General features: G+C 40.3%; 2 protein-coding genes and 1 long non-coding RNA gene across 5 annotated transcripts in view; 1 reads left to right on the top strand and 2 right to left on the bottom strand.

Moving 5' to 3' along the window:
* The window catches only part of cdk17 (cyclin dependent kinase 17), an 86,986-nt gene extending 84,046 nt beyond the window's left edge, over window positions 1-2,940 (bottom strand). For 2 of the 3 annotated variants that reach the window (XM_088645280.1, XM_088645282.1), the window contains exon 1: window positions 2,517-2,940. The gene's annotated coding sequence lies outside the window, so the exon portion shown is untranslated. The remainder of the gene's footprint in view (window positions 1-2,516) is intronic. The other variant, XM_088645281.1, reaches the window with a different exon arrangement.
* A 5,586-nt stretch (window positions 2,941-8,526) lies between these two features.
* LOC148655113 (uncharacterized) lies at window positions 8,527-10,211 on the bottom strand. The gene is made up of 3 exons (XR_015941187.1): window positions 10,130-10,211; window positions 9,464-9,525; window positions 8,527-9,085 (listed from the first exon to the last, which is right to left on the bottom strand). It is a non-coding gene; the product is annotated as an uncharacterized LOC148655113 (long non-coding RNA).
* phyh (phytanoyl-CoA 2-hydroxylase) lies at window positions 10,085-20,755 on the top strand. Its single transcript, XM_088645287.1, has 9 exons — window positions 10,085-10,325; window positions 11,385-11,440; window positions 11,748-11,862; window positions 12,982-13,146; window positions 14,146-14,227; window positions 14,594-14,775; window positions 15,500-15,649; window positions 17,179-17,313; window positions 20,100-20,755. Exons 1-9 carry the CDS (start codon window positions 10,260-10,262, stop codon window positions 20,151-20,153), a joined length of 1,005 nt encoding a protein of 334 aa, XP_088501413.1. The 5' UTR covers window positions 10,085-10,259; the 3' UTR covers window positions 20,154-20,755.
* The last annotated feature ends 6,677 nt before the right edge of the window (window positions 20,756-27,432 follow it).

Here is a 27,432-nt window from a genome sequence, read left to right on the forward strand (position 1 = left end):
ATGACAGAACAGCCTGCAGACTGTAGATTAGGATGCTGGGGCTTTAACCGATTTGCTCCGTCTCAGAGTAATTTCTGTCTTGCAATTCCCAAATGGCGATTACATAAGGATAATCTGATGCGCCAAATCTAGCATAGAAATATATAACGGGTGGAAAGGACTTTTTTTTAATTTGAGAACTGCCTTATGCCTTTTTAAAAAAAAATACCCAATCCTATTCATTTGACTTCCATTTAAGAGATTTTTTTCAAAAATATAGATTTTCTGAACCGCTCTCCCCACAAGATGTGAAGCAGTCCCTCCTAGAAATGTCTAATTCATTTCCATCAAAATGGAGACATGGAACACTGCACTTCAGGAGAAATCCCCCCTACCCCAGCATCAACCACAAGGCAATGGAGAATGGAGGGTGCTGACAAGCAGGCGACAAAAGGGAGACCTATGCTGTGGCATTAAGCACAATTAAACTGAAAATTACATCCAACAGACTAGAGCACAAATCCAGATAGAGACCAAAGTTGGTTCAATTTCAAAGGAGTACAAATTATGAAAAAGATTCCCCAAAAAAACATGAATCATACTATTGTAAAACTATATTTATAGCAAATACCCAAAAGCAGTAGTAAAAAACTCCAAAATTGGTCCTGATGCCTTCTGAGCAGCACTATCACGTCTAATGAAGCATCTGCATCTTCAGATGTCACAGAATTCTCCTCACTGAAACGCCAGAGCCAGGTGATCAGGTCTGCAGTCAGTACAGACGCAGTTGCCAACACAATTCTTACACCTGTCTCAAAACCAGCCACCCTGCAAGGACACTGACGCATTTCACAGGCAACAAAGACTGGGACTTGGGTGCTCAGGCTGTAACCAAGCGAGGTTTAAAGCAGAAGAGGTCAGGAAAGGTTCACAGAAAAAAAAAGCCTTACATCTAGAACGCCACAAGAATATTCTGTGGTGCAACCCGTGAATGCACAGCTGAATTCCAAACAGTGCCTACAGTATTTTTTTTTAAATTGTGGAAAATGCAGCTACCCTACTTTGGAAAAAAAAAGGCGAGAGAAAACTATAAACCAAAATCTTTAAAGCAACCTTTAAAACATGCACCATATTATAAAGTACTATTTCAACTTCAACAAGAGTGCAAGAGTCTAGTTTAAAGGCCCCAAACTTCTTAATATCTTTAATATTAATGGGAGGTCATGCAGAGGGGCTGTACGGAAAACTTCGAGTTTCTAGGGCACTTTTATAGATTTATATGGGCCACAATAACGTCTGTGTCTGTTATATTCAATCCGGTAGCATGTCCGATATTGTACATACGAACATGGAAGAGTCCCAGCGGTTAATTAATGACAGACGTTTTTAACGTCACTTGCTTGGGAAAGCAGCAGATACTGTACGTTACATGTGAATGGGGATTCCGTTTAGCACTGTTTCGAAATGTAGCTTAATAAATACGTGGGTTGAATTTTTTATGTAAGTTTTTTTTATCACGAACAAAAAGAACGATGCCATTTTATGTATATTAACAAATCGCTGCATGTAGAATATTGCATGATTTTGTAGAAGAATGTCTCGGACTCGCAGATTCGCTGTAATGCCCCACTGACATTGTATTAACGTGGTAGTGATCTAATACACTAACATCACTTTCAGTTTCTAGTTTAAAACTTCTGATGGCGATTTATTTACTGTACCTACTGAGAACCTCTCTTAAGAAAGGGGACACTACGTCTAAAATTGTAAATTTAATCCGAACGTGGTTCATTCCACGCGAAAGCGATCAGGATATGCTTATTACAACAGAGCAGGGTTATTTATTTAGACCTTTGTTCAAACATCCTTTTTCCTGTGATTATGAATATACAGACCAACGTAACAAAATTAAGTTCTCGTCTTAATTTATCAAAATGATATTCAGCTGTTTAAATAAAACATAATTAAATCCTGATGTAAATAACTTCATTTAGTGCTCAACTGAAGCGTGTTCTTTTCCGCTTTCAACCAAAAGGATCCTGGTGCGATTGTTTCGTTTCTTTCGTTAAAATGTACCACGACAGACAGGCTATTAAACATACACTAGCCTAACCCTCCGTTTTCAGATGGATTTCAGGTAAATTAAGATGTGGCAACATATTTCGAGAAATCTTTAGAAACTATAAAAATCGTCTGCCGTAGTATGTTATCACAACAGGGCTCAAGTGCACGTATATCTCTTTAGTTTAAGATATAATCGCTACAAGAGAGTAACATATTCATAGGCGCAAAACATTCTTCTTGGAAACCCACAGAAAACAGATTTACATTATTGACATAGATATTTTAAACCAGATCAACAAGAAAATAAATAAACACCGATATCAATTAAAAGACATCAAATAACACGGATGGTTCAGTACAGAGACAGGATTTTGAATGCAACTAGAGAAAGTCGGCGTATTGGTCTTTCATTCAGCGATACATTGTAGCATTGTTGTGTCGAAACACGTAAACACGAAGAAATTGCGACTTACCAAAAACGTGTTTTTTTAACAATCGGATTTCCCGACCTCGATGTTGCTACGGAGGCCGGATGCCGTCCTTACAAACAGTAGTTTTGTCTTGGGATTCGTTGCTTTTTATCGCAGACTCACTTTAATCCGAGGAGAAAAACTCCGCCAAACATGGCTTGTACAACTCCAGATCGCTCCTACCGAAATCAAAACGCCGAGCTGAAATTTCGGTTATGCTGCCTGATACGCGTTACGGATGAAACTCCCACTGCTGGTCTTTAAGCAGACCTTGCGGTTTGAAAGCTGCTGGTATTCGTGAGTAATCCAGGAGAGAAGGGAAGACTGACTCCCCACATATTGACGCCTCCGCCTCAGAGTGACATCGAGAAGAATTCAGCTACTAAATAATTCTAGGCGGCTCAGTGGCACAGCGAACAGCGCCGCCTATCACCTCGGTATGTGCAGAGCACAGCACAAAGCAATGGCTGTTGCACAGCGACCCCTGGTGTGCAGAGCCTTCCACGAAGGTACGCGTCGATCAGCACACGTGTAGGTCCTGTATTGCGCCCAAGCCACGTCTTGCTAAAGAAAAAAAAAAACCCGTCTTGCTCAAGTACAAGTGCGTAAGAACGAAAGTGATATCTTGTGTGAGAAGATTTGTTTTCCTATTCCTCTTTGGGCTTCAGTTTGAAGGCGGATCTGTGCATCTTTGAGTTGTATGCGTAAGGTTGCAAATAGATACATTTGCAAATAAATACAAATAATTATATACAAATAATAATTATTATTATTATTATTATTATTATTATTATTAATAATAATAATCAGAAGAAAAGGAAGAACATTTCTTCTTCCTTTTCTTCTGATTATTATTAATAATAATAATAATAATAATAATAATAATAATAATGATCATTAATAATTGCTTACACTTATTTAACGCTTTCCTGGACACAACAATCATAGTGCTTTACAGGTAATGGGGACCCCCCTCCACCACCACCAATGTGCAGCCCCACCTGGATGATGCGATGGCAGCCATAGTGCACCAGTACACCCGCCACACATCAGCTATCAGTGGGGAGGAGAGCAGAGTAATGAAGCCAATTATTATTAGTAGTAGTAATAGTTGTAGTGGTGGTGGTGAAATTGGTATTGGCAATATGCACAAAGATATTATCAGAACTATGTATACATTACTTCAGATAAAGAATAAAGATTTCCAAACTTTATCAAGTGGCCAGCTCAGATGTATTTGTTTTTAACCTTCAAAGAGAGAAAGCCATTTGATTGGTGCATACTGAATGAAACCTCAGGGCTTATGGAACATGCACTTTGCAGAAAAGCACTGTAGGACATCACCACTTTGCAATGAAACAGATGTGGCAGAGGCTTGAAGGAATGACCGTGCATGTTGAAGCAAGAAATGTTCATTAGCTTTCAGCCGAAAGTTAGCTTTCACTGCCCCTTACTTCAAAGGAAAACAAGTAAATTAAACTTGCCATTTTATGTAAAAAATGTAAAGTCACAAAACAAACTCCACATGCCTCCATGTGCTTAAATGTTTCTGGTCAGGTTGAGGGAGCGCCAAATAAATACCTTCTCACTACTTATTTATGGACACTCTGCATGGGTCCTTCTTAACATTTCCAGTTAATTTAGGTCATACTGACTTCTTTTCAATAGGGTTTTTTTTTTTTACAAAGCACCGTACAGTGTTTTGTGTGGATTCTGATTTTTCTGACGCAGTTACTGCCCTTGGCGGAGTCCTGAGTGGTTCAGCACAGGATCATTAATCACCGTTTTCGGCTGCACTTTAAGGTTCACAAGCTAGAGAGACAGGCTTTATTTTGTTTTGAGTCATCACTCGTCTCCTCTTTCGGTGTCTCCATTAGCTTGTCTATGTTGGCTTTCAAATGATTCCATTAATCCCCATAATTTCTCCCAAACTAAACTTTTTAAACTGTGTTTCTGCATGAAAACATATATAGATATTTAATATGAGTTCATATTTTGTACACTTTCTTCAGCAGCATGTATCAGTTCATGATAAATGTATTGTAAACACATTGCAAAGGTTCTAAATGAGAAGAGGCCACTTGGCCCATCTGGCCTGTTTGATAGTTTATTGCTTATTGATCCAAAGATCTCATCAAGCCATATGCATGAGGTTACCGATGTATCGACTTCAACTAGATGGCTGTCCAGACTCCTGTAATCCTTTGGGCAAAGACAGGCCTCCTGTTCTTGGTTTTAGAATTATTTTAGAAAGTATTTTCATGTTGTTTCACCTTGCATCTTTCTAGTTCCTGTTTTGCTGTTCTGATGAAGCCCTTTGTGAGTTTTAATACTAGTATCAGGTCCCCTTGCAGTCTGCTCTGTTCAGGACTAGAAGGATTCAGTCCTTTCAGCCTGTCGGTATAGCGCAGTCTTTTAATTCCTGCTATGCCTCTGATTGCTGTTCTTGGGACTGAGTCAAGGGCAGCAATAATTTTTTGTTACACGTGGACAAACATTTTACACCACATCCTAAACGAGGCCCAACTACTTCATTGTACACTTTTAACATAACACTTTACACTTTTGACTATAAAGCATAAAATATTGTTTGCTCTCTATTGCTTCTCCACATTATCTGGGAGATGTAAATGATTAGTCAAAATAAACACCAAACTCTTTTTCACAAGCAGCCTCTTCTTGGTCATTGTTGCATATTTTGTATTTATAGTTAATAATTTTCTCGATGATAACCTGCTACAGTTTGCTAATGACCTAAAACTTGGATTAAACTTTCTATCAGGTTTTAAGGGTAAATAAAAAGCCAGTGTCTTCTGAAAGTATTCAGCTTCTTCCTATGGTATCCTATTTTGTGAAATTACTTTATGATGCCTAAAGTTTATGCAGATAGTTTATGCAGACTTTTCACTTAATACTTTAGGCAAAACATGAATGCTCAAACTAAAGACTTTTAAGGCCAAGATAGTTAAATGTAAGCAAATACTGAAAAGAAAAACTAAAATATGGTGGGTCTATAAGTATTAAGACCTGTGAGCCCAATATCTGGTGGAAGTACTTACAACATATTGCAGCAATTACAGGCACCATTACATCAAGTCTTTTTGGGTAAGTCTCTACCAACCTACCAACCAGCTTGGTGCAATTGTTGCCCATTCGTCTTGAGAGATGTTTGAGCAAATCTGCCAAGTATCTTGGGTATCACTTAAGGACTACAGCATTCAAATCTTTACACAGATTCTCAAAGGGATTCAAGTCAGGATTTTGACTGGGCCACTCGACATTATTTCCCAATGCTTAAGCCTCTCCAGTGTATATTTGCTCTTGTGCTTTACATCGTTGTATTTGTGAAAGGTCATGTTTAGTCCCAGTTTTAAGGCTCCAGCAGACTGAAACAGGTTTCCCTCTAGTCTTCGTCTGTACCCTGGTCCAACACTCTTTTTTTCCTTCTTGCTCATCTCCAAAGCACAATGTTCCGACCACCTTGCTTGACCATAGGGATGGTATTGACTGAGCAAATGCACTGTGCTGGGTTTACTTTGAAAGTTAAGCTTGGTATTTAGTCCAAGAAGTTCTCATTTTGTCTCTTCTGACCAGAGAACCTTCATGCAGATTTTGAGCTGGTTTGTTAATGGCTTGTATAATGCTTTCAATACAACGTCTTCCTTCTTGCCACCCTACCATACAGGCCAATTTTGTGAAGTGTTTTGAATATTTTTCATCTATTTTCTTTACATCAGCCATTGAACTCTGTAGCTTAAGGAGTTGATGTTGGACTCACAGTGGCGTCCCTCACCAATTTACTACGTCTCAAACTCCTCAGTTTGAAGGGCCTGATCTAGGCAGTATCTGGGTCATATGAAGCATTTCTTGATTCTTAATTATTGTGTAGATTGAATAGCACAGAGATATTCAGAGAGCTGAATATTTGTGTACCTTTCTCTTGATTTAATTACATTTTTCCCTGACGTGTTTTGAAAGATCTTTAGTCTTCAAGGCTAAGGCTGAGCCTTTGCTTGAAATTCACTGCCTGATCAAGAAACCTCCCCAGAGACCTGTGTGTTTATTATGAAACCACGAGAGCCACCATTTTTGCACACAGCCAGAGGCCTCTTAACTTCTGCTGTGACTTATTTAATTAATTGTATGCACCAAAATTAATAAAGGATTCCCAAAGCAAAGGGTTTTTATACCCTTTACAAATATACAAATATTAATACAGTAGCTACTCCAAAGTGTCATGACATGTCATAAGGTTTTAAACCAACAAAATGTGAAAATTGTACAAGGGTCTGCATATTTGTGTAAGCTACTGTAAATATGATATAAAATCTGTAACTAATAACGATCACTGACACAGCTTTGTTATCATTATTGAAGTGGATAGAAGATGTGGGGGTACTAACAGCAATTGATATACTGTATATATTTGAATTGTGCTATTGTTTTGTGCTCTTTAGGAAGCTTTTCATAATACTGTCATGACATGCACTGGTGGAAACAGTGGAGGGTACTGGCACCATAATTTCATTTTCCCCCTTTTTTAAAAGATAAAATACTTATTTAAACAAGTCATGTAAACAATATGCTAAAGACAACTGTCAGGACACCATTGTCAGCTGGTTCCTAAATATCTATCGTTCACATCATTTCAGCTAATACTTTTATTGAGAGAAATATAAAGAGTAAGGACTGCATCATACTGTAGCAGCTGGTAAGTGTTACTTACTTTAACAATACAGAGAAACATTACATAGCGTTTTGTGATCCATGTCTGATTTTATCACAGTCCTCTCGGGGGAAGCCTGACCTGTGTGTAGGACTGAAGTAAGAACTTTGACAACCTGTGATTTAAATAGGCCATTACAGTCAGACAAGTGAAGACTTTTATCTGTAACAGCAGACAGATCAGAAGAGGGCTGAGCCTGCAGACAGTCGTGCCACAAACGTGTGATTTGCCAGACCTGGACCTTGACAGGAGACACAAACTGTATGTGAACAAAAGGAGAGGAGCATTTACAGAAGCCTGTATCTCAAAGGCAAGGGTACTTTTTCTGCTTTTGACTGTATAGAGAATTACTGTTCATTTGGAGAGAATGATATTTCACGTGTGCACTGGAAGCCCTAAGGTAAACAGAATGGATAATTCATGCTGTGAACAGGAGCTTAGGGACTGAACGTTGTCAATCAATGGCAATTGCAAGGATGTCAATTATGCATGCCCACATGTGGGTTGCAATTAGAGAGCAGCTCATCAGGGCGTTTGGACCTATCTGTGAGGTCACTAAAGGAGACGGCATGCAGGACTTTCTTTACTATCAGAAGGATGCTCTACAATATCAGTGGCCCCAGAGATATCCAGCTACAAATATTTGAAAGTGTAATCCAAACCACTGTTTTACATGGGAGAATAGTAAGGGGTCCAATCTAAGACCAGGATTGTTACAGCATGCCACCCACCATGAAGGGAGGTGATATGGACCCAAGAGCAAGGGCATCACAGTCCAGGGGGGGTATTTACATTAGGGAAGGAAACAGAACAGAAAGTCAAGGACAGGGCAGGGCTGGTCGGCCTGCGCCCGGAGCCGGACAGGACAGGGCGCACGCTGTTGGGGTCGTCCACCAGGGGGCACACCAGGGACTGGGCAGAATGGGGCACAAGCTCTCAGGGGGTCTCGTCCAATCACCTGGCTGAGCGGGGCTGTCAGGGCAGACTGGACAGGCGTGGCAGGGACCAGGCCGGGCAGTGTGCCCACTGAGGTCCAGGTGCAGTGCACAGTCCCAGAGACAAGCCAGGACAAGGGGGCAGGCAGGCCGAAGTACAGTCCTGATGCCGAGCAGGAGTGCAGACTGGGCTGGAGGGTCAGCTCCCAGAGCCGGCCTGGATGGGTGGTGAACCAGATGCTGAACTGGGCCTGGGTGGAACAAGAGCACACTGTCAGAACGGGTAGCAGAGGGCACTCCCAGGACCGGGCTGAGCAGGGTGTGAGCTGTCAGGGAGGTGTTCTCTTGCGGCCGGGCAGAACAAACACATGCAGTCAGAGCGGGTCACAGAGGGTGTGCTCTGGACCAGGCTGAGCAGTGCGCCCCTTGAGGCCCGGTTCCGGCGCAACCCCCCCGGCCACAGAGCCACCCCCAGCAGGCTGGACCTGCTCTGGAGGGCACAGCGACAGACAGGGTCCCCAGGCGGATTCCGGGTATGTCGGGGAGCAGGACAAAGGGGCGGGGCTGGAACAACAGCTACAGCACACCCCGCCACTTCACAGCAGGGCCGACGTAACAAGGATTACACAAAAAGGGGCGAACATCCCATAGAAGAGTTATGTAAGAACAGTTTTCACGTGCAACGAAAAACACAAAAAATAGGCCAGAATTAGGCAGATACTCATGGCTAATTAATGTAAAGAAGACAGTCACAGCGATAAAATATTGGCTACACCTAGAAGGGAGTGTCCACAAGTTCTGCCATCACAGGGCCCTGCCAAGTAAAGAGCTGAACTCAGAGAAAAACCGCCTCAGCCATCTGGTCCTGAAGATCACGAGACACACCGACACCGGCCAGCCTCGGGACAGAACTGCCAAAACAATTCAGGCACGTTACAGCACAAACAAACAACACCACCTTACCCAGTGGAACACACATACTGTACAAACACAACACAGACTGCAAGGATGCCAAGACCTAAAAAGGGAAAATATCTCATCAGGGAGAGAAAGGACAAGGTGAAACAGACACAGACCAAGCACAGGCTCAATGGCCACAAACATTGGGCAACACGGGCAGGTCTGGAGGATTAGGCTACTTGGCTGATGTTAGGAAGAAGTGGAGACAGAGAATGTACTTTCTGTTACATTGTAAATCATAGTTGAGGATTAAACAACTATTCTTAAAACAATGAATCAAATCCCAGAATTCCTGTACCTGCCAGAATCACAACAAGAAGCAATCTTACTTGGGGAGAGGGGAGGGAACGCCATAGTACTGACAGCTCTGCATGTGATCTCCTGGCACAGCCTGGGGAACAGAGAAAGAGAAGTTCAAACAGTACAATTTATGTTACTGTATTGTTGTACATGTTTGTAAATGTCCTGCTGATTCCTGTTGATCTGGCAATACTGTAACACAGCAGCCATGGCATAATTCAATAAAGCTTTTTGAATTTTATAAATTTGTAACCTAAGATGTGTAGTTTCTGATCTCATCCACAGCTGGCACATATGGCATTGTGTTCGTTTAGCAACTACATTACCTACTTACTGTATATTATACAGTACTTGTATAATTTACTAGTACTTTGAACGGGGTGGTTGAATGCACAAATTTCATAAACATACATTAAAAGACATTTATTGAATTTTATATTTGACGAGCCATGTTTCTAATTTAAACTTAATTTCTGCTCTAGATCGGTATAAAATACAATAAAGTGCCATTAGTAAACTAAATTATATGTCAATACTAAGTAGTATTTTTTAATTAAAAAATAAATAGCCCGTGTTGTTTTGATTGTGTATTTTTTAATTCATTCTAAAATTTTGTATATTAAAACGGCTGTACTGGTTTAGTCACATGGTGTTACAGGCAACTTGGCAACAACTTGTTTATCCGTAATGTCTGCCTTAGACTTTGATCAGATGAGCACAAACTTAATGCTTTCAAACTGAAATCTGTAGGCGGAAACGGAGGGAGGAATTTTGCTGTCGGCGTTAGTTTTATTAATAACGGATATTTCGTTGTGTTATACAGAAATGTCTCGAGCCGCCGATCGACTCAAGAGAGTTATTCATCATTTGGATCGCCCGAGGCCCCAGCTTGTATCCTTTTCTTATGGCATTTGAGTAATACGAAAAAGAAATAATCGAGCGAGACACACACCCCGTAATGTGTCGAGTCATTGTGGACACTGAGATATAAGCGAGCTCGAGGCATGGCACCACGGTGCTCAAAACAGGCCGCCTTGTCTTTCCAGTTTGCAGAAAACGCATTATATGTTAAGGCGATTTAAAATATTATAACCATTATCGGTATTATTTCTGTTCTAACATTTTCTGCAGCGTAATCACATAAAAATACGTAATTGGTTTATTGCAAATTTCCCAAAGCGAAGCGAACCGTAATTTGTATTCGAGTAGTTTTTTTTGGCAGATGACATGTTTAAAGCTAGGTGATTTGTAATATTATTGTTAAATAGTGCTTTATAACCACCTTATCTACAATTATTTGTGTAGTAACTGGAAACCTGTTACTGTCAATTGTTAAGTTTTTGAATAATTATTTACTCTTGTGACACTGTTTTTTATAGGGATTAATATACAGTAGGGAGAACAAAGAAGTACAGGAGGATTATTTTAAAAGTTAATTGCACTGTACCTTGCTAGGAAAAGAGTACTGAAAATAGATGGGTACAATACAGTTAGGTATCAAAAGTAAATGTTATGTGTTTTAGATCTATAAGTTGTAATACAGTACAAGTTAAAACGTGTTTTTGAAAACACTGACCAAAGTTGTTATATTGCAAAGCCTTACTTTTTGTTGCTAGTAGTGATATTATTTGAATACAAGAAACGCAAACAGACTGTAAGTACCCCTTTAATAAAAAAAATAATGGAAACGGGAATACCAAAATAATGTATACCTAGTAAATACCTAGGAGAATGTGTTTTTACTAATAACCCAGACTTAGATGTCTTTTATTTACATATTTAGTATTACTAATGTATTTAGTAGTTATTTAGTAATAACTAGAATTGTATGTCTTTTAGTCACATAAAAGCACATATATTAACAGGTAGTTAAAGTGTACAGTATGTAGTCTAGGTGTTTGCACAGTTATAAAAATTCAGTTTATTCCATTAATCTTAACAATAAGACAGACAGTTTTTGACACGTCTGCACAATCGGTGTCATGTCACCATCCTTCAGCGTTCCGGTAAGTTATGTAATCACCAGAGGTACTGTAAGTAGTGTATGGTTTTTAATACATTGCAAACATCATGTACACCAGGGGTGTCCAGTCCTGCTCCTGGAGGTCTAGGGTATCTGCAAGTGTCAAATCCCTTCAAAACAGCAGCACCTGAGGCTTCTGGGTGAAACTGCTAGGTTGGCCCATTTACCTCAGTAGCCAGCTGGTTTAGCTCTCTAAGAACATAAAAACACACAGGCACAGGAACCAGACTGTTGTTGTACACTATGAGGATAACACCAGTGAAGTAACAGACATCTGTTCCCTGTTGCAGCTATACCCTGGACACGGATGTTCTGTCTCCTGAGCAGAGATTGTTTTATGAGTCAAACGGATATCTGCTCATTAAGAATCTGGTGTCTGATGAGGACATCGACAAGTTCAGGCAAGTTGAAACGACAGGCTGCGATTAATATTTGGAAATGTATGCCGCCATTTTTTTATATTTAACCTTTATACTGTACCAAGTTCAATAGTAGCAGTCTCCTGGCCCTTTTATTGGATATGTTTGTCACTTTCTCTTTCTCAGTTATTATTGAGGAATATAAGGAAATAGGGGCAGGAAAGTGGCACCGGGGTTAGTATTTCTGCCTTGCAGCGCTGGGGCCATGAGTTCAATTCCTGGACTGGGGTGCGACTTGTGTGAAGTGTGTTTGTTCTGTCCGTGTTCACTGGGCTTCTCCAGTTTTCTCCCACATTCCAAAGACATATTGGTAGGTAAATTGCTATCTGGGAAACCTGTATGTGTGTGTGTGTGTCTGTCTGTCTGTGTGTGCCCTGTGATGGACTGGTGTCCCAAGCAGGGTGTATCCTACCTTGTGCCTGTTGCTTGCCGGGATAGGCTCCTTCTCCCTTGCGACTCTTAATTGGGATAAGCAGTTGTGGATTGATACAACAAATTCAATCGGCTTGGCTAGTAAAATCAATGGGAGTGCCTCTTCTCAACACAGTAAGCTTTGCCATGCTCATCATGCTGGTCCAACATCTGCTAATACGTTATTTCTCTGGACACCACCGGAATTTGTAATCACCAACAACTTGCTGAACACAAGGATTTCAAGGACATTCAATAAAGATGATAGCAAAAACAAGAGAGAGTCAAAGCCATGACATCTCCCAGATAAAGTACTGATCCTTTAAAAAATTAATAGCAATTCTAGTATTTTTATCCTCTTTGTCTTTATTTTTATCACACATGTTTAAAACCTAGCCGTTTACATTTTAAAATATTTTTTGTCATTGTCATTGACTTTAATAATGGGTGCAGGAGTTGTAGTATTTTTCCAAGCTCCCTTATAGTCTTAAATATACAACTACTACGTTATTTTATTACTTTTTTTTCCAAATTACTTAAACAAAAAAAAACCAGAATGAGATACAGAACACGTCTTTGTAATCAGTCTAGCTAATGAAGTAATTCTCCTCCGGTATTTTCCCCTGTGACAAAATTCTAGATTGCAAAGGGGACAGATCCGACACAGCTTCTTGTTCTGTTGTCTTCCAGAGAGGAGTTTGAGAAGATCTGCAGGAGGGAGGTTGAAGTACCTGGGCTGTTGGTGATGAGGGACATTGCCATTGCTAAATCCGAGTTTGTTCCCGACCAGAAAGCAGTGTCCAAACTACAGGACTTCCAGGAAGATCCAGAACTCTTCAGATTCTGTACTCTTCCCCAGGTTAGTATGTGCATCAGAGGTGGATGTGCACACATTGTGTTGTAATTATCGTGATCTTTACAATCAAGTGTACGGAAACTAGTTACTGATCTGAGCTCAGTCATCATGTTTCTGATTGCAAGGAACAATTTTGAAACTACAGGAGTTTAACGCTGTGTTTATCGAATTTGTTTGTAACCTGCATCTTGATTGTACAACTTGTACAGTGTTTCCTGGATAAATTCCACAGTTCCCCCTTAATTAAGTGATGAAGTACTTTCTTACCTCTCCACGTGATGTGCTGTGGATGGCGAATAAAGGTTGCAGTATGTTAGTCAGGTGGGTGCTGCATTTCAGTGATTCATAAGTAAAACTTTGGGAAAAGTGTTATACAAGTACAAGCAACTGTTATTATTATAAAGTTGGGTTAGCAAAGCAAATATGGATAAAAACACACATAAACATAGAATGATTTGTAAAAATATTTGTAAAATTTAAAGTAGGAACAAAGCCTCACTTATAGAGCTGTAGCCTGCACTGTCTGACAGTGGGAATATGATAAGAAACAGCTTTGTTGGGCTTACTGTATATCTGCAAAGGCAAAGCCTAATTTCCAGAGAACTGAGAACATAAATGATGTTTTACAGATTATTTTACAAGCAGTGTTGAAGATTAAAAATGGTGGTATTTTTATTTAAGATTTAATTTAATTAACTCCTAAGTGTACAGCCTTTGACGCAAGCAAAGGTCCCTCAGGGAACATATTAATACTGTTTTCACTCTGAACTGAGTCAAAGACGTCAAGTCCATTTTTAGTAAAAAATCTAGACAAACGTTCCTTTCCTTCAGACTCTGTTTTGTGCAATTTAGGCTAATCCCTTGCATTTCTCTTTTTAACTAATCCGTTGTGATGGACACACAGAGGTGTTTCAGGCCAAATAAACGACTTGCTGGATTTGTTGCTAATGTCGTATTCTGGACCCAAGGCAACACGTTAATCATATTCAATTCCATTTGCAGATCGTGAAGTATGTGGAGTGCTTTACAGGTCCAAACATCATGGCTATGCATACTATGCTGATCAATAAACCTCCTGACACAGGTGATGTCTGACGCTTGTTCATTTATGACATAAAGCTAACAATTGCTTACATGCTGTTATTTCCCAATGCCACAATCGTCGCTGTGAATATTTAAGTTTCATACTTTATTATCATAACAACTAATTGCATGGAATTTGGTTCAGTGAACTCATACAATTAAAGCCACACAATACAGATATACTACATAAAGCAGCATCTATTATCAGCTGGATTTGTATTTGATGTCTTTAATTATATGAAGTACATTCACAAGCCTTCCTAAACACACACCAGAAATAAAATAAGTAACAGTAAAACAAAGTGGTTTACCCCACAGCAGACGCTGGGTGGCGCAATTTTAATGGCAGGTTGTCCGCTCGTTTCAGGCAAGAAGACCTCCCGACACCCCATGCACCAGGACCTGCACTACTTCCCCTTCCGGCCCTCTGACCGCATCGTGTGTGCCTGGACGGCCATGGAGAGGGTGGACCGCAGCAACGGCTGCCTCGTGGTGCTGCCAGGGACTCACAGGGGGACCCTGAAACAGCACGACTACCCGGCATGGGAGGTGCGCTTCGCTGCTCGGCACTGGCCCCCCGCACAACATGTGTTTCACCCTTCCAGCCCTTCGAGCTGGCCCTCAGGGGTCTGTTGGGATCCAAGCGAGAGGGGCTGCGGTCACTTGGTTTCTCCCTGGCCTGTAGCCTTCTGGGCAAGAAGAAAAGAAACAATGTTTTGGCTGTGGAGCCTTCTTCGGGAGACCTAAAAGGGAGAGAAGGCTCCACAGCCGAAACGTTGTTTCTTTTCTTCTCGTTTCAACATGGAGTGAACCTTTACTTGTGGGATGAAGTTGCCTCACTGCACCCTGCCCAGAAGGCTAAAGGCCAGGGAGAAACCTTTACTTGTTCCTTTGCAGCCTGTGCTCGCTGACGCAGGTACCCACCTGAACTACGTCAACTTCTTACTCTCTCTCAGCTGTGTAAATACCAGTGGCCAGCTACATAAAGTGTTTTTTAAGTTTAAGGGTGTTTTGCTCAAAGCACCTTATTAAACTGGAGGCTGTACGCTTGTTAAGGAAAAGAATGCAATATGTAATACTCACTGTGTTTAAATTCTTAAAGAGCACCCAGCGTCAGAGCTACTGTGCCCTTCTCTGTGTGTCTTTGTGTCCTCAGCAAAGCCTGGTAACCTAAGAAATGAGCTGTCCTTTCCCCGCTCACTTCATTTAGCTTTTAGCCCTCTTGAATGGGTTGTCGTTTCATGTCCATTTTTGTCTCTCCCTCGTTACTCAGGGTGGCGTGAATAAGATGTACCATGGTGTTCAGGATTATAGCCCCGAGCATCCTAGAATGCATCTTGTAATGGAGAAAGGGGACACGGTGTTCTTCCACCCACTTTTAATCCATGGATCAGGGATGAACCGCACCCAGGGATTCAGGAAGGTAAGACCCACCGATGCGGTAATTTCAGCAACATTACTGCCTTATAGCACTGCCTTTTGTAGACCAAGGTAAATAAAAGCTGAAAACCAGTATGAAAAGTTATTCTTAATATTGGAGTAGTGCCAAGAATGTGGTTGACTTTTTCCATATGTCTAAAGTATTTGCTATAATAGGGCCCATTCAACGAGAGACAGTCCTGCCTTTAGGGGCAAAAAATCCTAACGATTTTAGGAGATCCTAAAACCTAATCAGTTTAGTCGGTGCCTTCACAGCTGGGTGCCTGGCAACCAGAATCTAACCGAGTCCCGATTAATATTTAAAATGAGATCAAATCAGTCCAGCAACCTTGGGGATGCTGGCCAGGCCATGTCTTAAACCCCTGTTCGCTGACCCTGTTCAATAAAAGTAGTCGTAATAGTTCATTTATTGTAAGTATTTTGGTGGGAGTAAAATAAGGCTGGCAGAGAGTAAAGATTAATCTCAAGTCATGCTGACACAAGAACAGAAGAAAGCTTAAACACCACAGGAGGCCCTTTGGCCTGTCTAGCCTGCCTGTTACTGTATTTACAGTAGATAACTGCTCTGAGGACCTCATCATGCTGTTTCTTGAAAGAAGCCTGGGACTCGCCTTCAGCCAACCATATGGCAGGATAGCCTTTTCCACATTCCCATTATCCATTGTCTAAAGAAGTGCCTCCTGCTCTTAGGTTGAACTGTATTTCCATGTAATTTTCACTGTCTAAGGCCATCAGATCAATTCTTTTCTGAATTTCTGAACTTTCTGAATATTGGTGGTAATCCGTATGGATAAGGAGAAATTGTTCTTTTACAAATGGGATTGAATAGCAAAATTGGGAGAACAGGATGAGGCGCTAGCTATATGTTGATTTGATTTCATTTGGTGTAGTTTAGGAATGTTCAGTTACTGACTTCACCCTTCAGGTTAGCCGTACTTGATGGGGTTTGGTTGTATGGGGCTTTTGATTGTGATCACACTTTTGATCAAGGTATGGATTGAAAATAAAAAAGACAAAACAAGACAAGAACAAACAAAATGATGTTAAGAAGATAATATAGTATTTCCATAAAAGTGCAAGTAAATCATTTAGTACAATGTAGTACAAACTGTCTGGTGTGTACTGTCGATGTTCACAAGACACAATAGTGTTCCATATGGTCCCATCTGTATGTTGCTTCATTGCGCTCAGTTTTAGGAATACTGTTATTTGAATTGGTCAAACAACCCTATAAGACTAATAATAAGTCTACAGTATAAGGTCTAACTCTATAAGCCTAATCCATATCAGTTGCCTATTGTTTCAGCCATTTGACATAAGAGAAGGAGCTGTTTTTCCCATGGCTGTGTTTTTCCATGTAGTGTCTTAGGTAGACTGACCTGTAATTTAAATGTATGTAATTAATTTCAGGTTCTGTATTCAAAGTAGCGAATAAAGCTTAACACTCAGCAGATACCTGAATTTTGTTTCTAACACATCAACTCAGCACTGTAATTTGTTCTATATTTTCAGGCCATATCCTGTCATTATGCAAGTGCTGACTGTTACTATATTGATGTGAAGGGAACAACCCAGGAAAACATCGAAGAGGAAGTAAAGGGCATTGCTTTACGAAAGCATGGCCTAGGTGATGATATAACACTCAAGGTAAGAGCATTCACATCTATACTGAACACAAAACTGAGAGAATACTCTTACTGAGCACAAGAGAACTGATTCTACAGGAATATGTTTGGTTCACTTTTTTGATATCATTTGCTTTTCCATTATAACACAGCCATTTGCATTGCCAGCTTTAATGGATAGTGGAACAAAGGAATGTTTGTATCTGTTTGACTTACATTTGGGAACCCTAAAACGTTTGCCAGAAGGAAGATGTTGGTTTTCAGAATTGAGGATGTGGGAAGGATCTGATATATTTTTTTCTGCCTGTTTCATTATGGCTTTTTCAAAGATTGTCCACAGGGAGGGGTGCTTTTTCACACCCATGACCTTCAAAGCTGTTTGGACGAGACGGGTAATTTGCCATCTTAATTGAACTGATAAATTACCAAACCACACTGTTATACCATATCTGATAATGCTCTCGATTACAGTATGGTAAAAGAGTAACATTATTTCCTGTATAACCCCAAACACTCTTAGTCTTCGCAAGAAATATAAGCGCTGCTGAACTTTGAACACTCTCAACAGGAGTAGTCCAGCACAGGTTACTGTTGTTGTCTATGTGTACTCCTAAGTACTTATATGAATCAACCTGAGTGATAGGTTCGTTGTGGATTATTTCATGTGAGTGATCACCAACTGCTCTGGGATCAAAAACTATTTCTTTTGTTTTATTAACAATCATAATTAGGCTCTTGCTGTCGCACCTGTCCAAAGGTTTGCTGACAAACCTTTGGATTTCTGACATGTACACAGATGAACTGCTTCCTCTATGCATTAAGCCAAGCACAGCTGTATCATCCGAGAATTTGAAAATGAAGTTGATTTGACTAGTGCTCGTACAATTATTTGTATGAAGTGTGAACAGAACTGGAGAGCTCACACAGCCCTGAGGGGCACCTGTGCTAATGGATCGTGACTCCAAAAGAGTTTTATTAACCCTGACATATGGTTTGTTTAAAATGAGTGATACCATCTTATAATGTTATGGTTAAAAGGCATTGGGGTCCTCTAGGTGTTTGAGAATCAGATGCATAATGCTGTTAATTGCATAATCGGTGCCCTGCCGGTGTTTGTATGCACACTGATATGGATCCAGTACAGTGTTCACTTCTGAACACAGCTTGGATACCATAATTCTCTTCAAACATTTCATAACAGATGCCAGTGCTAGCGGTCTGCAGTCATTATTATCTGAGGGACAGGGCTTTTTGAGTACTGGCACGATTATTGCTTTTTTCCACAGCGCTGAAACAGGGTGAGAGTCAACAGACTTCTGAAAAATGGGGCACCATGCTGGTGTTAATTCCTCAGCGCAATTTTTTAAAAGAGAGGCAGAGATGCCATCAGGACCTGTTGCCTTTTTCGCACATATGTGCTTGAAAGATTGTGTGGTTGTCTGCGGACTTATTACAAGCCTACCAGTACTACTGTCAGCTGTGATAGTATCTAATATACTGTCACATGCACCAGAGAAGTCCTGTGGCTCAAACCTCAGATAAAAGTCATTCAGCTTGTTTGCTTTAGCCAGCTCATCCATTCGATGGAAGCTCTTCTTTGAAGAATTCATGTTTGTGAGTGTTTTCATCGTTTGCCACAGCCCCCTGGAGTTCATTGTTTCAAAGTCCCTCTCCATTGTCTTCTTCTTGTTCAAATTCATGTTTATTCGTCAATCCAGGCATATAAAAGTATACAGAGGAGTGAGACATCGTTCTCCAGGTCTATGGTGCGAATACAGACAAGACACTGACAAGACAATGCTATAGACAATGTAGACGTAGACATTTCTGACAGGGTACATAAAGTGCAATGTGCATAGTGCAATTTACAAGATTGTGCAAAGAATACTTTAGATAATATGCCTGACATTAGGCAAAAAAGGACTAAGTTGGAGGAGCTTGTTGAGGAGCCTGACAGCCTGTGGAAAAAAGCTGTTACGGAGTCTGGTGGAGCTGGCCCGTATACTGCGATACCTTTTACCAGATGGTAAGAGGGCAAAGAGGTAGCAGGACGGGTGGGAGGAATCGTCCACAATACCGGAGGCTTTGTGTGTGCAGCGTTTGTGGTAGATGTCCTGAATGGACAGAAGGGAGGCTCCAATGATGTTTCCTGCTGTATTGACAATTCGTTGCAGTCTGAGACCTTACAATTCCCAAACCAAAGAGTGATACAGTTTGTCAAGATGCTCTCGATGGTACCTCTATAGAATGTGGATAGCATGGGGGGGGAGGTTTGCCCTTCTCTGTCGTCGCGTGGAGAAGTGGAGAAGCTGTTGTGCTTTTTTAGCTAGGGAGGTGGTGTTGATGGTCCACGTGAGGTCACCTGTGATATACACACCAAGAAACATAGTACTTCTAGCTGTCTCCACTAGGGAGCCATTGATGTGCAGTGGGGAGTGATCAGCGTAGGCCCTCCTGAAGGCCATTATCATCTCTTTTGTCTTATCGACATTCAGAGACAGATTGTTGTTTAAGCACCAGTCCGCTAGTTGCTCCACCTCCTCTCTGTATGGTGCCTCATCATTATTACTAATGAGGCCCACCACTGTCGTGGTGATTCTTTGCATCACAGGTACTGGACCAGATGTGTAGTACCACAGATACTGTACCAGATCAGTAGTACCACAGATCACAGTACCAGATTTTTAGAACCACAGGTAATGTACCAGATGTGTAGTACCACAGTTCAATGTGCCAGATACTGTACATAGATTTGAGCTTGTTAGTATAGAGGAGAGTTTGCATGTGACTCTGTCTCTTGTCTTTCAGGACACATGGGCTTTCAGAGGGCGCCTTGTAAAGGGGGAGAGGACCTCACTGTGATCACGCTTGCCAGACCAGGCCTTGAATATTGAACGAATCATTTGTACGTTCTGCATTTATAAAAAAATCTTCTCTATTATTCTTTTTACAAATTTCTAATAATTTATAACTCTGCCTTGTCATTTAAATTCTAGTCATTTGTAATATCCTTAATAACTCTAAGCATTACTGTATATCAAAGTGCCAGGAATGCAGTTACATGCAGAAAAATGTATGCATGTATTAGTAGATTCATGAAACTTTATAGTAGAAATGTGAACCATTTTTTAATAGTATTGTTGCGAAAAATCTTGCCTCAAGATTTAGCAACTACCTCTTTTCATTCTAGGGTTATAATTTGTAGAAACAAACTAATATTTCAAATTAAATAATACAGTACTATTGGGAGAGGGTAAATGTTAAGAGGGAAAAGTAGGTAAAAATACAAAAGAGGCAGGTTATAAAGAAATGTTTTAACGTAATTCTGCTAGAATTCATAAACTGATCTAAAAGTTAAAGAGGATTGTTGGAAGGCACTAAAATTACTGTAGATAGCAAGAATGCACTTTAAACAATATGTGTATTGTTTGTATTTTAAAATCATAAACAGATTTTGCAAAGAGCTTTTGAGTGTTCTCGTGACTGGGCTTTTTTTTTTTAATTGTACGTCAACAGAATTTGATTTAGTTTAGTGAATGGCATGGTGTAGTACTTAGGATTGCCACCTCGCAGTGTTGGGGCCCTGGGTTCATTTCCAGACCTGGGCGCTGTCTGTGTGGAGTTTGTATGTTCTCCCCATGCATGTTCCTCCCACAGTCCAAATACAGACTGGAAGGTGAATGACTTCTGGAAATTTGTCCATGGTGTGTTTGTGTCTTTGTGTGCCCAGTGATGGACTAATAATCATGAAATTATTGTGCTTATCTTATTGCTCTTTATAGCAGTTCAGAAATCAACGCAGTTTTGTCCAGCAATCTCCAGGCACAATTGTCGTTTTACAGAAAACTGTCTGTTTTCTGCCTCTCTGAGATTAATTAGCCCCCAGTGAACTCTGTCTGCTAGATATCATGAATATGCAAATACGAAAGTACCGTGAAATTAACTGTCATAATCACAACAATGAGAAGAGTCTACAGCCGTATTCAAAATGTCCTCAATGAAGAACACAAATTCACAGCATCCCTCATTACTGAAAGGGTAGAGTAGTAATACTGACAAGTTTTGATACAAAGGATTTGTGTTTTTCATATGTTACCTTTAGTTGGGAGCTTAAATTGGAAATTTACTGGAATGGAAGCATGCAATTTCTTATCATCTGCTCATAGATTGAAAATTCAGGAATATGTTAATAACTGTGTTTATAACCACATACAGTAGATCTTGATGACTCGGTTTTCCTTCTAAACATCCTTCTACAGTTAGAAAGCCGCCAAGGCAGAAAAGTCCCAAAGTACTAGCAGAAAGAAGTGAGGCTTTTCTATGATGAAAATGATTACTATCATCACCCATTTCAGAGTACTTTTGTACCTTTCTTGTTGTCAAACAAAATGACCTTATTATATTGTTCATTTTAACAATAGAGCAACTGTTAGACTGTGGATGTATATTCTGAATGCTTAAAAGTAAAAGCTGTCCAGATGACTAAACCCGAATAATAAGGATGCATCATATACAACAATGCAGAAACATGACATTGGATTTGTAGTTTTCTGACAGAGGCTCCAAAGACCAGATCAGATAAGAGCGAGAGTACAGTAGTGCTGTATTGACAGCAAACAAGTAACACCCAAAGCGTAAGACATTTCTAGAAGCAATCTGTGTTTTTTTTAGAGTTAGTCTTAAGTAATATTGAGCAGTATAACAATGCAGCTCTTGATAAAAATAGGTTCCACAATGGAACTGTTGAAATCAGTACTTTGTGTTCTCCAGTTGAGGTTGTCCATAAAGATTCAATGAAATCTGCTTATGTGAAGCTAGGTGAATGCTTCCCATATTAAGGATTATAGGAGTCCCCAGTCATGTGGTCCAAACCAATACAATTAATTTAATTTAAGAATCAGTTAATTGAGATCCTTGATTGACTAGCTTCTATCCTCCAAAAGAACCAGAGGGGTCAAAATAGCGTCTCTCATTTGTAGCATTCCTATGCTCTTTACTCCTTTGTAGTCCTTTTCTGGGCTTTGAATTTCACATTGGTAAGAATATAATACAGTAATGCTTATCCTAATACAAATTATAAGTGACTTCATAAGTTTACTGTTTGCTTCTAAGGTGGATTTTGGTTATTTGTGCTTGTCAAGTACCATAAAACACAGCAGTTATTTTTCTAATGATAAAATAATAGGAAAAACAGCTCAAGGTGCCTCCAGAATATCATGTTTGGTAGGTCAAAATGCATTGTGACTAAACTAGGTTTTGACTTATTTGCACTTCTTATACCACAAATGGACCTTGTTCCTTTACAGAGTTTATTCTCTGTAATGTTGTGCAAACAATCTTATTCGTTTGGAGACTGATGCTGTGTGCTGCTGTGAGAGGGTGGTGGGTTCAGATGAGGCGGAGACTCTTGTCAGAAATGCTGTACATTCCCAAGAAAGCCCCTGGGAACGACCTGCCATCCTCAGTCAACATGACCAATTAGTGCAAGAATATTGCAGTGCAAATTTACAAGAAGGAAGAGACCAGTCGATTAAGTGAGTTTTAGAGAAGTATTCAGAGAGAGAATTAGTTTCAGAGATAGTCTCGGAGAAAGACTTGCATTTGAAAGATTTCTGGGAAGCTAGTAAGCAGTTTAGCAGCCCAGCTACATGCTTTTGATGAAGGAGGTTAGTAGCTCAAAGTGTGCATGTTTTGTTTTTTGGGTTTCTCTCACTATAAATAAAATTCTTTCGTTTATGGCTGTTCTTTGTGTCTGTTGTATCTTGACCTGCCTGCCAGTGTTCCTGTTTGTGACACCCAGCTCCAGGGTGTGTCACAACTGTCTTCCACACCTCCCTTTGGAATCTGTCTCTGAGATATTAATTTTCTCATCCTGCCCTTCCTCCTTGACATTTTCTGTTTTCACTGTGTCCACACCCTACCTCTTTCCCTCACATTTCTGCTCTCTCCCTCTCTCTCTCGCACATCATAAGCTGGCTTGGCAGCCAAACCATTTGTTTTCGTTCTGTTTCGTTCTGTTTTTCAGCATCCAATTGAACCCGTTCATGACAGGTCTACTAAAAAACATTAGCCTCTCACAGGTGCTTGGTTGCGCTAATATCACAGATCAATGCACAACCCCAAATTGACACAAACAATCATGTACGTGGGTAGACATATTGTGTTGGAGGATTAAGGAATTACAGTAATGTTTGTGTTGCTGCAACACAGATGATGAACGGAACTCAAAATGTCAGCATATAGGTGTGCAGGGGTTATACCACTGACACCAGCAAGAAGACTACTAAAGCAGACATTAATGGCCTCCTCATTTTATTAAATAATGTGCTAATCATTACGTACTGATGAAAATACATACTGTATCTAAAGTGAATCAGTTCTTAATTTAGGATTCTGAAACTTTCTGATTGAATGTTGCGTCAGTATATTGTCTGAATAAAGAATAGAACCAAACAGTTTATCATTAAAAATTAAAATAAATTCCAGTGGAGAGGAATTACCTCGTTTCAAGAATATACGGTACATAATGCACATCATATAATCTGTGGAGATTTGGAAATTTAACTTCTGCACATGATTTTGTTTTGCTAAGCCCATAGTGTTGAATTATAAGCACAGTGTATTTATTTGGAAATTTTTTTAAGAATTAAATTTTTTTTAGGTGAAATCGGAAAACTATAAATTGCACATTTCAAAAACGTACACGTAAAACCAAATGCAGATGCTTCTATCACAGTACCTATGGTAATTCCATGCCCTGAATAAAAAATAATCACATTTCTATTCAGAATACGTGGATGATGAAGTTCTTGTTCTGTTCAAGGCTGGGAATGAACATGAGAAGTCATGTGCTGTAAGAGGAAACACAAATAGGACTAAGTAAGCGGTGTGTATGGGCCTGCGTTTCCTTTACCGTCCTGAGCAGACACATTGCACAGCAACTCTGAGACAGCAGAGACTGGGGCTCAAATTCCCAGCCCCTTTTCTCTCACACAGGCGGCTCTGTTACCCAGAGCAGAGCAGCACCTCGCTCCTTAACTGCAGGCAACTCAGAAAACAATTTATACATTCACTGAAGTCTGGGACTCGTCCAGAACTTGAAGAAAAATAAATGCACAGAAACTGCATAGTTTCCTTGTGATACACTGCACCCCTAATACCTCAATGAGTTCCATTTGTTGGAAGGAAATGGTTGACGAAGATATAACGGAAGAATCACTGCAATACATTTTACACCTTGTCTCGAATTTAGCTAAAACACCGCAAACCTTGATAGCGCTTGTTTCTAAGTAACTTTGCAATCCAGTGGTTAATTATTCCTGTTTTTGTGCCTGGCACTGATGTATGAAGTGTTTCTACTCACACAGACTGCCTTGCAAGAGCAAATGCAATTGGAGACTAATGCTAATCTCAAATATTATATCCATTAGTTATAATTATTAACAATGTAAACGTAGACCAATATGTTTGACTTCTCTTACACCTAAGGTGATGAAAAAAATATTCAGGACTAAACTAAAGGGTCACCTATATAGAAATAAGATCCTGGACTTTCTAAATCCATATTGATGAGCTAGTCAATATGGATTTAGAAAATCTAGGTTTGAACTAACGTGTTAAGAGTTCAGCACCAGTGCCAGATACAGTATATGTACGTGGTGCATACAATACAGTGCATTTATCTTTTCATAAATTTCCTTGAAAAAGATTTTCAAATTGTATGCCATACTGTAGTATTGAGGCATGTGAATTGAGAAGAGTTTAAAGAATAGAAAGCAGTGGGATAAGATAAGGAGAGAACACTCAGATTGGGGTGATGAAATTAGTGGTGTACCACATTTCACTAGGAATGACAAACACTCAAGACAAAAGCGTCATGTAGCGAAATTGTGGCTTAACCTGCTTGGCTGAGGGCTGGCCTCCCGGCCAGAGGACAAGGAGACCAGGACCCCCTAGAAAACCAAGCAGGACCCCCAAACCACCAATGCAGGATTATGAAGCATGGAAAAGGTAAGAAGAATTCGTGGTGTGAACTGTGGGTCATCGCAGAGGTTGGAGAACAGCTGAGGGAGTGTTTGTTTAGGGTCACTGTATGTAAAGAAGGACGGCTTCTGAAGACCTAGGCGAGTTGCTTTTTAAAATAAATACGTATGAGTTGGAAGAAACGTCCAAAAATAGCTCCAGATTTGCAAGAGGTTTGTAAATGGGAAAGGAAGTCACTGGTATTATTAAATTGACAAAAAATGGCGGTGTTATCTGAATGGTTAAGGGCCTGAGTTTCCAATTGTATCCCCAAAAGCAGCAATGGAATTTGGCGACTTGTTCGCTGTATTCGTACTGTGAATAGAATGAGGGATGGAGGTAAACGATAAGAGATGGATAGGAGACTACTAGCCTTAGTAGATAAATGAAATGACAAACCCAGCTGTATGGACACAACTGTGCAGCAATAATCAGCACAGGAAACAGGCCAATTAAAAAAATCAAGGCTGAGGTGTGGATGTTTACACTGCTGTAATGAGGTGCAGAGAGAAAAGTTAAGAAGGAATTTAAAATTAATTGTAGCTAGCCTTCATCTGGAGGAGGACCCAAGCCTGAAAAGGATCTTGATTCTGGTTAAACCTGCTGGTATATTTTGATTTCTGCAAGATTAACAGGCACGCTCTTTAACGGCTTTAAAGAGAGTTTGTTTTTTGCAAAAAAACAAAACTAATAAATATGAAAGAAAAATGGAAAAAATATTGCAAAAGCATTCAAACCCTTTGCTGTTACAAACGTTAATTAATTCAGATGCACAGAAGTGTCTCAATGTGCCACACAATAAGTTGAGTGGTCTCTGTGTGCATTAATAGTGGTTCACATGATTTATTTACAATAAATACACCTGTCTCTGCAATGTCCCTCAGTCAGGTAGTGAATTTCAAAAAAGGATTCTACCATGAAGATCAGGAGCTTTCGAAACAATATCTCTTACTATCTCTTTGAGAATGGTGAGAAGTGGAAGACAACCAGCTACTGGCTAGATCAGACTGTTCATACAAACTGAGCATCCGAGCGAGGAGGAAACTGAGTAGGATTGCCTCTGTCATGACTCATCCCTTCTCCCGTAAGTCCCCTTTGCATTCCCACGCGTACTAAATTCCACACATGCTCATCCAGGAACTAATCATCCAACCATGGCTCTCTCTTTTCAATAATTTAACACTCTTCACCGGCTGACCTACGTTCACTGTTGAGAAGCCTTCCACAGCTTTCTCTTGTGCACTCAAAATACTCTTGACCTGACTCCTTGATTACTCGACCTGGTTCTCCTACTTTTGACTTCGCTCTTGCCTAACAACTTGAATTTGGAATCTTGGATTTACTTTTGCTCGTAGTACTTTTTGCTTTTCCTCACGGCTTCGCACAGGTCCGACAACTCACCCCTTTCAGAACTCCTGACAGCCAGCATGTCACGTTTGAAAGAGTTGCACAGTTGCAGTGGCTGAGATGGGAGAAGCTGTCCTGGAGTCTACAATATCTCAGTCACTTCACAAAGGTGGCCTGCATGAAACTGAAAAAAAAAAACCATCTCAAATCCAGCAGGGGGACTACAACAAAACACCTCAGTGATACTGTAAGCACGTGGCAAATGTTTTTGTGGTCGGACAGGATAAGACTGGAACTGTCTAGTCTAAATGTAAAGTGTTACATCTGATGCAAAGCTAACAGAGTGCAGCACTCGGTCAACACCAGCCCTACAGATGTGGCAGCATCATGTTCGAGTTCTGCTTCTCACCAGCAGGGACTGCAAAGCTTGTCAACACTGATGGGAACAGGGGTGGCACAAAGTACTGCCAACTCTTAGAAGAAAACATGCTTCAGACCTCAGAGCTGTCCCAGAATTCACCTTTAAGCAGGACAATGATCTGAAGCACGAAGCCAGAGCTACACTGGAGAGGCTTGAGCGTAAGAAAGTGAACTTCCGCGAGGAGCCCAGTTAAAATCCTGAGTTGAATCCTGTTTCATTTCATTGGTTGTTGTGAAATTGGAAAGCGTCTAAATTACAGATTAGATGGAGTTATTTGGAACAAATAAAGGATTTTGATACAAAAACCATTTAACACAGACAGTAGAAACTACAAATAACATTCTCAAAGGA

Source organism: Lepisosteus platostomus, chromosome 9 (assembly GCF_059453375.1).
Source record: "Lepisosteus platostomus isolate fLepPlt1 chromosome 9, fLepPlt1.hap1, whole genome shotgun sequence".
NCBI classification, from domain to species: domain Eukaryota; kingdom Metazoa; phylum Chordata; class Actinopteri; order Semionotiformes; family Lepisosteidae; genus Lepisosteus; species Lepisosteus platostomus.

Excerpts from the sequence above, each read along its gene's own strand:
- phyh (XM_088645287.1), top strand. The coding sequence starts at position 10,260 with ATGTCTCGAGCCGCCGATCGACTCAAGAGAGTTATTCATCATTTGGAT. Across the intron at positions 10,326-11,384 it reads ATCGCCCGAGGCCCCAGCTT|ACAGTTTTTGACACGTCTGC; the intron begins GTATCCTTTTCT and ends ACAATAAGACAG. Across the intron at positions 11,863-12,981 it reads ACATCGACAAGTTCAGGCAA|GAGTTTGAGAAGATCTGCAG; the intron begins GTTGAAACGACA and ends TCTTCCAGAGAG.